This window comes from Pleurodeles waltl, chromosome 5 (assembly GCF_031143425.1).
Source record: "Pleurodeles waltl isolate 20211129_DDA chromosome 5, aPleWal1.hap1.20221129, whole genome shotgun sequence".
In the NCBI taxonomy this organism is placed as follows: Eukaryota; Metazoa; Chordata; class Amphibia; order Caudata; family Salamandridae; genus Pleurodeles; species Pleurodeles waltl.
In genome coordinates, this window is record NC_090444.1 from 849465041 (window position 1) to 849478799 (window position 13759).

The following is a 13759-nucleotide window of genomic DNA, read 5'->3' on the forward strand; positions in this document are numbered from 1 at the left end:
TCAGCAGGAGGTTCCGACATGACTTGACCCCCATGTGCCTGGTCTCCCTGGTGTAGGTACTCCACTGTTCTGGGTCTCCAAGGTTGGGGGCACTATCCATCCTCCCTTGTCCCAACCAGTTTCCTCAGGGTCCTCCGATGCGAAAACTCCAACCACGGCTTCCCCCATTTTAGCCTATGGACACTGATACGAGATTTATACTCTGCGCACAGGCGCCTGGGGAATCCTACCTACTTACCTTTGGGGTTTTAGTACTTCCCCAGTCCTAAAGGTCCTTGGGTGGTAGTATGGATTGCAAATTATTTTCACATTCTATTTTTTAGCATTTAGTCTCCACCCCCCAACCCCCACACCCAAATAGGGGCACATGCTATTTTATGCCTTTATTTGCCTGTTGCTAAGTATATATTTCTATGTCCATATCTCCGGTTAAGAGATATACCAAAGTTAGTTCTAGAGTGTGTGCTATAATAAACATTACATATTTTTCTAACACTGGTGTGCTCTTTCCTGTGTGTACTTCATTGACTGACCTGTGTGGTGTTTGCAACCACTTTATGCCCTCCTTGATAAGCCTTAGGTGCTCTCCGCAGCTACCCCAATGAGAGCTCTGGTTATCTAGAGCCATCTACACTATCATTAAGGGTTGCCTGGACATAAAGCAGGGTGCCTCACCTATAAGTGTACACCATATACTGAGCGAGCCTCCTACACAATGTACCTCTTTGCGTTAAGTGGTTCTTCAAGTGAATCTCAGTGCAACCGTTCGAAAGATATGGGCTATGTGTGGAGGCAGTCTTCCAAGTTATAATTTGTCTTTACTTGCCCAAAACATTAGGTGATCCTATTGTTTAGGGCTGCCTTATCCTCTGGAAACACATGCACAGCCGGATCTGGTCCAGTGGCTTTTCAAGACATTGGGTCACGGTATCAAAAATATTTTAAAACATAGCACCATGGAGGAATATGGGGAGCTTAAAAGGGGTTGAGCAGTGGACTGTTTGTGGTGCCCAAATACTTCTAAACCTATTTCTGAAGTTATTCTTAGTTCCAAAGTGCCATGTAAGAGGTTCACAATTGCCACTGAAAACACTGCGCGTATTTAGTTTAGATAAGGCTCCACTTGAATTGCACTATTAGTGCATATATTGAATGTCTGGTCAGCAGTGCACTGGTGCTCAAGACAAGCACTGCCAATGTTGTTCTATTGGTTTAATTTCTGAGTTGTGACGTTTTGATTCAGAGTTCACTGATGGATTAATGAGTGATGGTATTCCATTTGTGGAGGATTAGAGCTATGCCAAAACCACAAATTATTTTTGTAGTTCCACAGGTAACTGCGATTGTTTTGCAACAGCATTCCTGGTTGCAAAACAACCATACATCCCTCTGTGACTCACTATTAGGAAGGGATGCCCTTGGCACGCCCCTTCCTAATAGCGAGAAGCTAACCCTATTCTGAGAGTTGGTAACAGGTTACCGACTGGCAAAATAGGGTTGGTACATGGTACAAGGCCATTTAGCGGTTGCAAAAGGAAAATGTCACAGTTTGAGGCTGCTAAATAGCTTTGCACATCTGGCCCTCAATCCCTTGGGTAATATTACTGGCACTATTACTTAAACTATCTCACCCTCCCCTTTGTGCATGGTCTTAAAAAGTTTTTTTTCTACATGAATGAGTATATGGATTTTAACGTCAATTTTAATTGTCTAGTATTAATTTTTAAATGGCTAATTTTAACAGTTAACTTTAATTGCCTGGTGTTTACACCCTGAAAATGGTTTATCTTATACGAATTTTTTTAATCTTTTGAACGTACTGATGTGATGCTTTTATGGTTTATTGAAGTTAGTGTGATGATGAAGAATATTGTATTTGAAACACTTGAAGTCTGCAGTTTGTATTTAGGTTTCCTTACAACTACCGTCAGAGTGTACAGATTTTAATTAGTCTCTTCAACAAGCCACAATAAATTTGGATTCTTTTTGACGAACCTCATAAGACATCGGTTACATATACACATATTAAAAAAGTAGGAGGCAATTTGTTTCGCTAAATTTGTCAAATAAAAATATTACAGATAACTGTACAGTTTGAAAAAAGAGAATACATGGCATAAAAATGTGTTTTTGTTTTGAGAGGACTATCTTTCACTCCTGCAGCAATAGCTTCGTTTGGGAATTTACAGCAAACATCACTAATGCTTGCAACATTAGCACCGTTCATATCAGCACATTATTTATTAACTGACTTTTCTGAAAACAAATCCCCATATGAAAAATCACAGTTAAAATCTGGGCAGAGAACGGCTTTACTGTGGGACTTTGAGGTCTAAAGCGATGAGTGCTACTGCGCACAGCTCAGGAGACGATGCTCAGAGTATGGTTGTTTTTAAGAAAACAAGACAGGGCACAAAAAAATAACATATGCAATCTATTCACATCGCAGATCCCACTAGCAACCATGTATTTTTATTTTTAGGCCCCCTTCGTTAAATGGAAATAAAACAGCATTTGCAACTGAAAGGTGTAAATTAAGCATTAAGTTAAAAAAACTCAACATCACTTGTCCTTGTTCTTACATCCCTCAACCCACTTCAGAAAACTAAAAAGAGATCCCGAACAGAGATCAACAGGTTAAAATAAAACAACTATCTATACAATAACCTTCTTAAGAGCCTAAAGTGAAAATCAAAAATATAATTTGCAAATATAAGCGATTAGACAGCCCCTTCTGTTTCTCCAGGATCCTACTCACCAGCTCCGCATTTTCATGTAAGAATTGGCTTTCATAGTCTGCACCTTCAAAATATATGGTCCAAGTACCTGGCGAGCGTGGGTGCGGCGTCAGCCTGCAAAAGCCTTGAAGGGCAAAAGAAAGAACAGGTCTCAACTCAGCGGCGTGTGCTGTATCACTGCTTTACCCTGTCACAATATGCCGCCCTCCAGAGAGAAACGCTAACCACATTAATAGGCGGATTATTACAAAAGAACGTTTATCCTTGTCACCTGTGTCAACATTGCTTGAAACCACTGACACTACAGAACAAAGGATTGTTTCTACAGGAATGAGAATTGCATGGGTGCTAGACATTCTTAGCCTGAGCGTTTCGTACTCATATAATTACAACAAACTGTAGCAACATTGCATGACGGTGGGTTATGGAAAACATGACGTGATGGCGATTACATTCTAGGTAGAATTATAACTAATTAATTACCAATAGAAAGCCAAAAGGAAGAAACTAATTAAGAGAAGGCTGGCCTGGGATAAAATTACGAGGAAAGACATAAAAATTGAAATGGTGTAAACTGCAGACAGGTCACCAGAAATGCCCTGATGACAATGGTCGACTACAAATGCCTACACACATTATTTAAGAAATCTCGGGTAATGTTAATAAATATACTCTGAGAAGGATGACGACTGTCCTCCGTGTAGCGATAACATGGAAACATACATACATGTGGTGTAGGGGGGCAAAGGAATTTTGGAGAGAAGTGGTGTGGGGCAGAAACTGAGCACCTTGACTGCTATAGCAATGCATCCTACCCATTGGCATATGTCGGTTGGGGTTGATAGGAAGAAAAGGAACAGAACACTTGTTAAGGAAATAGGATTTATACTGACCAAAGGAACAGTGATTCAATGGAAAGGACAACTAGCACCAAGCACAAAATATGAAAAGTGCATATGATTAAGTGGGTAGCTGCAACATATTGGAATAAGAAACTAAACACAAAAGTGAATGGAAGGGTTTCCACTGGATTGGGGATGAGAAGGGCAAAGCTGAATGTAAGAAAAACAATAAAATAGTTTACAATGCCGCCTTACCCTAAATGGTTTCATGCCAAGTATCTTGGTGATTTTGAGTAATACCACCCATAAAAAAAAATACTATTTTGCCTAAATTTTGTATTTTTATCCAAAGAGAGAGCACAGGACAGACAGGCTACTGAGACACAACCATAGTGGCTGGGGCAGTTTGTCACTGGTATCCGGGGGCTGTCATCCTATGGTACTGCAAACTGGGCCAAATACTCTCTTTCTGCTCTTGACTCAAGGGTGAGCAGTCAAAGGTTTCTAAGAGAGGTAGGGTGGTCTAGTTCTCGTCCTGGGTAAACTTCATTACGGTCATAAGCACGAAAGTGTCATGCCCTCAGGCGGGGTCCCAAAGCACTTTCTAAAAGAAAACATACAAAAACAGACATATGCGTTTCTTTATTAAAGGCCATTTTTTTCTAGGGAGCAGAGGCAGTTTCCCCTGCCTTTCAGACTTCAGTTTGTTAAACTACATTGTGCCCACTTTCTCGTGCTTCCTTTAAAAAAAGTTTAGTAATATGGATGTCCGAAACATGTGGGCAATTTTGAGAGACTGCTTAGTGACTACTGTTGGGAGAAATAATAAGAATATGGGTGTGACACTGCTCAGATAGCCCCATAACCAGCTTCATAATTAAAGGACGGACGGACGGACAAAAGCAGACAAACCAACATTAACTGTTGAGTTTAGTGACAATCATGTTTTATGACGAAGCAGTGGCGTAACAAAGGCCCCCGGATGGGGGATGGGGGGGGGGGGGTCTCCGAGCTCCAGGGGGAGGGGCCCCCCTCCAGGTACTTTGTAGCCCCCCTCAAGTTTCTTTATGCCACTGCGACGAAGTTGCCTTTTTCAAGGTATTCCTTAATAATGTGTACTCTTTGCAGATTCTCAGGTCAAGGATGGCGCTTGTTCCACAGATCACTGGTAGCAAACTAAAATTGTATGACTGTATTCACGATTCAACCAGTCTATAAGTATACTTGAGTGAGTGGCATGTAGTACCTCAGGGCATGTAGTACCTCAGGGACGTTTGTCAAGATTCATCTAAAAAATTTACAAAAGGTTACAAAGCCAGCCAGGGGTGGCTCCTTCGCAATGGCAAACAAGTGTCGCCCCCTGTCTGAGCCAGAAGCTGAAAGATAAAAAAATATTTATGTATCGTTTTATCTTTCAATTGCTGGCTCAGCCATCAGCATGTGGAAGGAGGGTGGGCTGGGCAACAGGAGGTGGTAGGAGTGTGTGTGTGTGTGTGCTTGGCCGGCTAGCCAGCACAGACCACATGGTTGTGTCTGAGTGGGAGTCCAAGCCGCTCAGACCAATCCAGACATTGCTTTCATGCTAGGTTCAGCATGAAAGCAGTGCCAGGATTGCTGGGGAGCCTGTGCTGGTGTCCCAGTGAAGTGTATCGAGGCGGTAGCGGCGACAGCAGGAGTCAAGTGCTTTTTTATTAATTATGTTTTTATCCCCCCCCCTTTGAGATTTGCGGTGGCCACCGATTAACCTGTCCCTCACCAAACTGGACGACACAATATCACAAAAATACCTGCTGCAACCTATTCATGGGCTTCTTTTCAAAACAGAGAAAACATGTATTTTTCAAAGCCAAAAGGTCTTAACTAGACGAGAAGTATTGGCGTTGCCAATTTGTTTTTTTTAGCCATGTAATGTATCAGCGTGGCTGCTGTGGAGCATGACTGAAATTTGAAAAATAAAAAACCATGCTATGATGCAGTCAGCGTGGACCACACCAAGGCCCTTTTTTATGGCCTGTCAATTTAAGTGATTATGTGAGAACACCAGGAGAGGGGCTTTGGGTAAGCCCACCTGTTGGGAGCCAGGAGTACATGTTTTGATTGCAGAGAAGTTGTGTACCTCCACAAAAAAGTTAATTCTCTCTATACAGCTATGCCCATTTTGTTTATTTATCCAGCTGCCTGAGGTTGAACTTCCAATGGCACAGACAAGCTAATAACTTGTCTCAGATAATTTATGGTGTTTTTCTCTGGGGGCAGCTCAGTTGGTAGGAGGGCAGTCATTCACTTACATAGATTTTTAGGTCCGGCTTGACAGTCTAACTGTCTACGACTTGTTAACCTACACCAAGAATATTCTAAAGTTATTTGTTTCCATGCAAATACATTTCAATTTTCATGCTGTATATTTTCATGCTATTTACCTGTAATGCTTCACATTTCCAATCAACATTCTTTCAAAGCCAGACCTATAGGCAATGACACTGGATGACGGCACTTTTTCCCTGAAGTCACGAAAATATTCCTCATCAATGTGACATAAATGCAAAACAAGTACCTCCAAACAGCAGCAGCAGTCTGTCAGTTGATTCCCCAGGGTTTTACTGTAGCTTCATCACAGAGGTCTAATGAACAGATAAAGAGCTAACATTCTACATTAATTACAAAGTAAAGCACCTTAAAAAAACAAGTTGTTGGAGTAAGTGCTGCAGAATTGAAATATTTTCAAATGGAGGAATGTGCAGAGAATCAACTAAATGAGGGGTTTCATTTTGTCATAAACATTATAGTTATCGCTTTAAAAAGCCATTCAAGGAAAGGGGTAACCAACCCTGGACAATTTGAAGCACTCACTTGTATGATGTTTTGCTCACCACACCATTGCAGCAGACAGTAAGACTCTGATTTATGAAGAGGATGCTAAAGCGGCTTACAGGCTGTGGTTGCCGTAGGGCAGGTGATTGAAATACATGTTGGTTTTGATTTCTACGTCCTTTGTTGGAGATCCGCCACATCAATTAAAATGTTGGGATGACTGGGACCTCAGGAGTATGGATGGTACTACAGGCATAGCTGAGAACCCCTACCAACTCCATGGAAGAAGTGAAAGGAGATGTGGGGCAAGTGCAGTGCCATGGAGTAACCCAGAGATTCAGCAGTAGCATGACTCTCCTTAAAATGCTGAAGTGTTGAATCAGCTTTGTCACCAAACAGACAAGAGCTGTCTAAGAGGATGTCTATCAGAGCCAACTGGACATCCACCGGAAAAACCAGGTGACCGAAGCACGACATGGTGTTGTAGTGCCATGGCGGAAATAGGCCTGCTACGGGAATCAGTGGTGTCCAACCCTCACCAAATGGAAAACTTTGCTGCATATGCCATCAATAATGCCCTGGTTCAGTATGGCTTGGGCTTCTTCAGAGCCCATGAGAAGTACTTGCACACCGAGTCTCCTAAGTAGTGGGAGTATTGGCACAAGAGGCATGCAATGTTCACGGACCGCAATGCTAGGCTGGTGGGAGAGACTATTCTCTTGCTGAAGGTGTTCCTCCTCTTGGATTCCTAGTCCAGAGGAGAGGTGGGGAATGTGCTGGGATGAAGTCTGGGAGCGAGGACTGCAAAGCCAGGCTCTTGGGTGTTGAGTTAGGAAAGCTAGGTTCCCCGGTTCAGGGCGGGGGTGACAGGCAACCATCCTATGCACTGGGACAACTGCGCTGGGCTTGGTCTAAGTCACAAGAAGAATGCTCATGACAGCTTCGTTGAAGGGAAGCAGGGGCTCCAATGGGGATAGTCCTGGCTTTAGCACCTCTGTCAGGACACTGGTCCTAACCTGAATGGATGGAAGCTGCAGGTAGTAGATAAGTGCTGAACTCTTCACGACCATAGCGAAGGATGTGCCTTCCTCCGTGGTAGGTCTTGAAGAGATTTTGAACCACAGGTAATGTTTCTGGGATTGCAGGAAGGGTACACAAAAGTACACAAGCTGGTGGTCCAAGACTAACATCCAGTCACCTGGATCTAGGGCAAACAGAGCCAGAGTCAGTGTGAGCACTCTGAATTGGTTGCAGGAAGAAATTCAGAGGGCGAAGATCAAAAACAAGCTAAAGGCCCCCACCTTTCTTCATATGTGGAAATAGAGGGAGTAACAACACGTCCTTATTTCAGAAGCCAGACTCTTCTCATGAGCCTCTTTAGATAACAGAGCTCACATCTCGTGCAGTAAGATGAATAGGTGGTCCTCTGAAATCTATTCTGATTTGGGAGGAAGCTGTGGTGGGTCAGAAAAAAACATAAGGGAATAGAACTGCTGAACGATCTGAAAGACCAATCTATTTGATCTGATGGATTGTAACCCTGGAAGAAAATGTATGGTCCTTCCAGGCTGGTTGTGTGCTACTATGCTCAAACTAAAGTATTCTGAAGGCTCAGGCAGCAGGGGAGGGGGACTGGAAATATCGGTGCCACTGGTGACCTGCATACTGCCTGTCTGATCCACAGCCATCTGGAATTGCCTGTACACCAAAACACTGGAGTATCTTTAGAAGGACAGAAACTGATGGGGTAACTATCTGCCAGGGGTTGAAGAGCCTAAAGAACATGCTGTGGCCTGGCTTTTCTTGAAGTGCTCCAGGGTAGAATCTGCTTTTTCCCAATATAGGAGGTATCCATCAAAAGACACAGCTATAGGGGATGCCTGCAACGCTCCAGAAAAACATGTGGCTCACATCCAGGCATGGCAACGAAGTACCACACTTGTGCCGACTACTCGCCCCTAAGCAAATCATAGTATCCTGATCAGCCCAAATCACATATTTGGGTGAATCCTGGCCATCCTGAATGGTTTGAGCGAAGGAGGCCCTAAACTCTTCTGGGACTGCTGGTAAAGTCTGGCTGACCACGTCCCAGAGAGTGTGTAACGAATTGCCTAGTATGTATAAGACGTTGACCGGCCTAAAGTTAGCCTGGTTGAAGAGACCATTTGTTTTCCCAAATGACTCAATTCTTTTTGATTCCCTGTTTGGCAGGGGGCATGGGGAAAGAAGAGCAAGGCTTAGACCAAAAGCAGACCCAGGTTGAAGAACTTCTGTAAGAAGTTTGTCTAAACTTAAACACAAGGTAATTTTAGGTCCAGGAGCTCAGAAGCATTTCTGATTATTACAGCAAAGCAAACACACTCAAGAACTGGCAACCCAAGGGGAGGGGGATCAACCATGTATCAAGAAATGTTTCACGCTCATTGGACTCCTAGAAATCCATGTTTAAACTGTCATCATCATAATGTGAGGGTAAATCATCCTGATCACCTCAACTGTCATATCTAAGTAGTGCTAAACTGTGGTCAGAATCAGCCAAAAAGCTGCTGGAGTCTCTGCAGATGGCTCAGTGGAAGTTTACTATCAGCTTTGCTCAGGGTCGCGACAAATTCAACAGCAGATCTACGCCTGGCGATGTTTGGGATGGCGTAGAAGAAAGAGGTACTGACACAGGGCTTGGAACAGAAAGTACAGTCAGCACCAGAATCAGTGAGGATTCCAAGCTGGGTTTAATGGGCTAAGATGGTGTAGATGACAGATCTGCAGGTAGTAAAATGACTGGAGGCCCATGCAGATCATTGGGGTGTGAAGGGCCACCAGGGGGACTGAAAGAGGGCAAAATTATGCAGCCTGGCCTTCTTTAAGTTCTCAACCTGCTACAGCGTAGCCGATGGCCAAGGGAACATGGGACATATCGTAATCAACTACAGGAATAGCTCCTCAATTGGAGATCAGGAGCCTGCTCAAGCAGCCACTTGATGCCCTTGCACAGGATTCACCTTCTTGTGTTTCCTCTTTGACTTGGACTTCAACTTACTGAATGACTTTGACTGCAAAGACTCCCTGTCATGAAACTGCCCTTAAGAGCGAGAATGGATCAATGCCCTGGACTGGACAGGATTTCCTCAAGGTCCATGACTTCTTTCCATGTTTAGCAACATACAGATTCACTTCATGCTTCAGGATCACATATGGGACCATGAGAACACATTCATTGCATGACTTGGAGTTGTGCCTCGAGCCCAAACACCAAATGCAAACCATACGCCAGTTTGTCACATCTGCTTACAACAGACATGGCACTGTTTGAACCCTGTACTATTAGACTGGGGCATCGTTCCCTTGCATACAATTTGCAGAATTTGTCAACCCAATGAAAAAGGAGCAGGGCTTAGGATCCATTTGGAAAGAAATGAAGGAAATGACAGCATGCAGAGTTGGTGCTTATATGCGACTCCACTCCATCACTTTGAGGCCAGAACAAAGTCATGGAAAGCCACACAGAATCACCTAGCAGAATGCCTGAGCACTGCTAATGGAACTTTCTGATCTAGTCAAGGGCCTGGGAAATATTCTAAAGGTGAGGACTCTGTGATAAAACATCCAGTGAAAAAAGATCAGCATAACAAATTGTTCTCACCCAATCTGTAGTGATCAAAATTAACCTTACTTGAAGTTCCAACACTTTTTGCAGGACTTTCTACAGAAGTAGAAGTATGTTTGTAACCAAATGAAACTGAAGAAATCCCTCTAGAACACATTCAGAGGGTCATATATGGCAAAACTCTGAGGACACTTTCTGGCAAAGAGACTCACACACAGACATCCCAATTTGGAAGAGATCATGGATGTAATTTAGGGATTGCATTTCTATTTGTAGCCCTCCAAGAAGGCAGGACAAAGTCTTCACTCTCACCTTGAGGGAGCCTGCAGAGAGTGCAGCCACCAGGTTCGGACTGGGAACCCAAAGGAGCGCTGGCAAATTTTGTTAGATCAGCCCCTGTGGGATGCTTAGCATGCGAGCCTGATTACTACAATTACCCCCTCCCACCCAAGAAAGCTTGGAAAAAATTGATGATGACCTTACAGTGCACCGGAATACGGCAAACTTTACTGGGGTTCTTCAATGATTCCCTCATCATCACCCTCTAGCAGTACCTCTCGTCTCTCCATATCCTAACTCACACAGGTATTTCATTTGTTTTCTAATACCTCTCTTTCCAGGGTAGGGTGTTGGAGCACTTTATATCACACACATATACAGAGGCAATGAATCATACATGTGTAAATCAGTGTTTAAAAATTGTTGGCAAAGGTGACTGCAAGGTGTAGGATTTACATGCCATCCGCCCTGGTAGGCATTTTTTAAGAGTGCTTGGTCTAAGGAAGCATAAACTCAGGATTCAGAACCTAACACAGTGGTTATGGTTGACTTTACGAATAACCTATTTCGAGCCAAATAAACCCTTGTTAGCAAAATCAGGATAGTCAAAGGCTGGGGAAAAACAATTTTCTAACCTGTACCATGCAGCTTGCATGTAGCTAGTTGATGGCAGTTCACAGCTTACTGTGCTAGATTATGATTGTAACTTATGACCTGCACAGTAACAAAAGGAGCTCTGTGCCAAAATCAGTATCCCACTGACCAATGCACATAAAATATTGTTCTGTGATCTGCATAGTACACATACTTTGCATCAGGCATATTAACCCTCTGCTCTACCTTAGATGAGTCAAAACTGGAACTAAACAAAACTCTGATCTCTCTAGCAGGTACATTAATCACCAGAGTTATGGTGGCACTTTATTGTTGGCTGAAAACTTTTCGATATACAAGGAACTCTGCAGTGCTTTTAAAACTGCTGCACTGCTACAAAACAGGCCCCCCAGTAACAAAACAGGCCCCCCAGTAACAAAAGTGGCCCCACTCTTTCAGCCTCCCTGGGGAAACGCCTGATACACAGTACAGCCATATCCTTGGCACCCTCCATGAAAATAACCCACTTCTGAGCCCCCCGTCATAGCTAAATCACCTTTCAATACAAGGTCCACAATCCCACACCATCATGTCTGTTGATACAATGGGCAAAAGTGACGTCACCAGACAGAACCTGAATGGCACTCCCAAACATGGAAAGAAAGTAAGGCGTTCATTAGAAGGACAGCCCATACATCTAGCACATTTATGTGCAGGCGATACTCCAACCAACACCAAAAGCCGTGAAGCTGTCATGTTGTCAAGGTTGGGCCCATAACCAAATGAGAAGGGATCCATGACTATGGGAGCCTGCATTTTCAGGAGTCTGAAGGAAAAAAATCAGCAAAAGAGTGGAGGGACACAACCATCACTGCAGATCTGGATGGACTGACTCAAAGATGGTATCTAGGTTGGGAAGCTGGATCGGTTTTGCAGCTACTACTTTGTCTGGTATTACTGAATGTCCCTCACTTGGCACTAACAGGATACACAAGGCCATCACATCCAGTAGTTGGATCCATGGCTAGGTCAAGAACATTGGAATCACAACTGGAATATACACAATCCTCTGAGAAGGTGGAAAAGTCTTTAGGTAGGTCATGTCCAGTATTGCTATCTATAAAGGTGAGCCTCTGTGTGAGTCTTTGTGGGCATTGATCAGAAACCCTAAGTTGTACAAAAGTGTTATAGACCTTAAAAGATTTTCCTGGACCAGCTCTGGAGACCTTGCAAGTCACACAAGAAAGGAAGTACAAGGACTGCTAATCTTCTCTGTGAAGCTGCCTCAAGACACGCAGTTTTAGAAAAACAGTGTGATCCATAGGTCAAATAACAGGACCGTGAACAAAGTGCTGGGACACAGGATTGGAGACGATTGTAGATGAAAATTAATCTGTAGGTCCATGAAAAATAACTTGTCCTGCTGAATGACAGTTCAAAGGTCAAGGACGGGTCTCAGACATTCGTCCTTGTTGGGGGACCAAGAAGTAAAGGGAGTAGGTGGCACCGATCACCTGGACGAAAGAACATTGGAGGGCACTTGTTTCTTTGGAGGTGCTGAGGCCAGAGCCTGCGGAGCTGTTGAGTCAGGCGGCATTAGGCCTGACACACCAAACCCCAGGATTGGGAAAACCCTTGAGAAGCATCCCAGAGGATAATATAGCCATCATGAAGAGATCCTGCACAGATAGTTGGAATGCCTCAACCTGAGCAGAATTGGCTGATGAAAACTGAAATTTCAGCTTCATCTTTTTTAACACTGGAATCAGCTCAGACAATGGAATGTCTGGCATTGGGAATGGCGTCAAGACTCCAAACAATCTCCTGACTGACTTATCTGAGGGGTAAAGTAATGAGTCAGCATATCGCTGCTTGGCTTTCTGCTCTTTGATGATCTTTGGATGCATTAAGGAACACTAGTCGAAAGCAGAGGGTTGCCTTCAGATCCAAGACACCACGTACAGATGTTATGCATTTCTAACAAAGACCTCTTCTTCCAGCATCTGCGAAAAAGCTTAAACCCTGACATCTTACAAGCAGACATTGGTGTCTAAAGCAGAGGAGTTTCACTGGTGAAGCACCAAGAAACAGGATGCGCCTGCATCAATGAGGCGAAGGAAAAACAGAACCGATGCCAAACGCTGATTGCGCTTTTATGTATTCCAATGACATCGCATGGTGCGTGAGTAATGGCTGGGTCCAGATGACACCACTTGGGAACACAGGAGAGCTTTTGCTGGAGATTTATTTCAGATCCAATCTAGCACCTGGAGGAATCTCATAAGGTGAGGAATTCTCTGAAAGACGTCTCCATCAGAATAGGTGTTGCATGATTTAATTCTTGAGTTCTCAGTGCCAGTCTGGAAACAACATATTAAAGTTTTTTTAATAGACTAAAAACTTTAAGGGTCCAATTGCACACCAGTCAAGCTCAGCATCCAAAACTGTGCAAATGATTGGAGAGGATATGGAGAAGCCTCCTTAGTGGTGCTGTAGAAGAACTCAGACATGTGCTTCTATTGTAGTGCCCTTAGCACACTTTAAAGGCGGAAGCCCAATAAAGGATCCAACTTATGGATATTTTAATCACTAAATAAATATAGCTGTACTTATATATTTCTTCCAAAAGTGTGCAAAGAGAAAGATTTCAAAATAGAACAAAGGACAATGCAGTAAATTCAATATTTCCAGGAGGCTGAATACAGAGAGCAGACACGCCTTGATAGTGATGTTGCCCTGTGCCTTGAGCTCTCAAGTGCATCCAAAGCTTTTAAGGGAAATATATTTGAAATGATCCTGTTATGTATTGCAAATAAAAACATAACTTCAGCCTATGAATTTTGTAAAGACTTACTAAGTTCATGCCATTTGGGGAATACACTTGAACTAAA

General features: G+C 43.4%; 1 protein-coding gene across 13 annotated transcripts in view; it reads right to left on the reverse strand.

The window, feature by feature from the left end:
- The window catches only part of AFDN (afadin, adherens junction formation factor), a 1710163-nt gene that overhangs the window by 739583 nt on the left and 956821 nt on the right, over window positions 1-13759 (reverse strand). For all 13 annotated transcript variants that reach the window (XM_069234921.1, XM_069234923.1, XM_069234919.1 and 10 more), the window contains one exon: window positions 2759-2862. In XM_069234921.1, the coding sequence (XP_069091022.1) occupies window positions 2759-2862 (104 nt within the window). The remainder of the gene's footprint in view (window positions 1-2758; window positions 2863-13759) is intronic.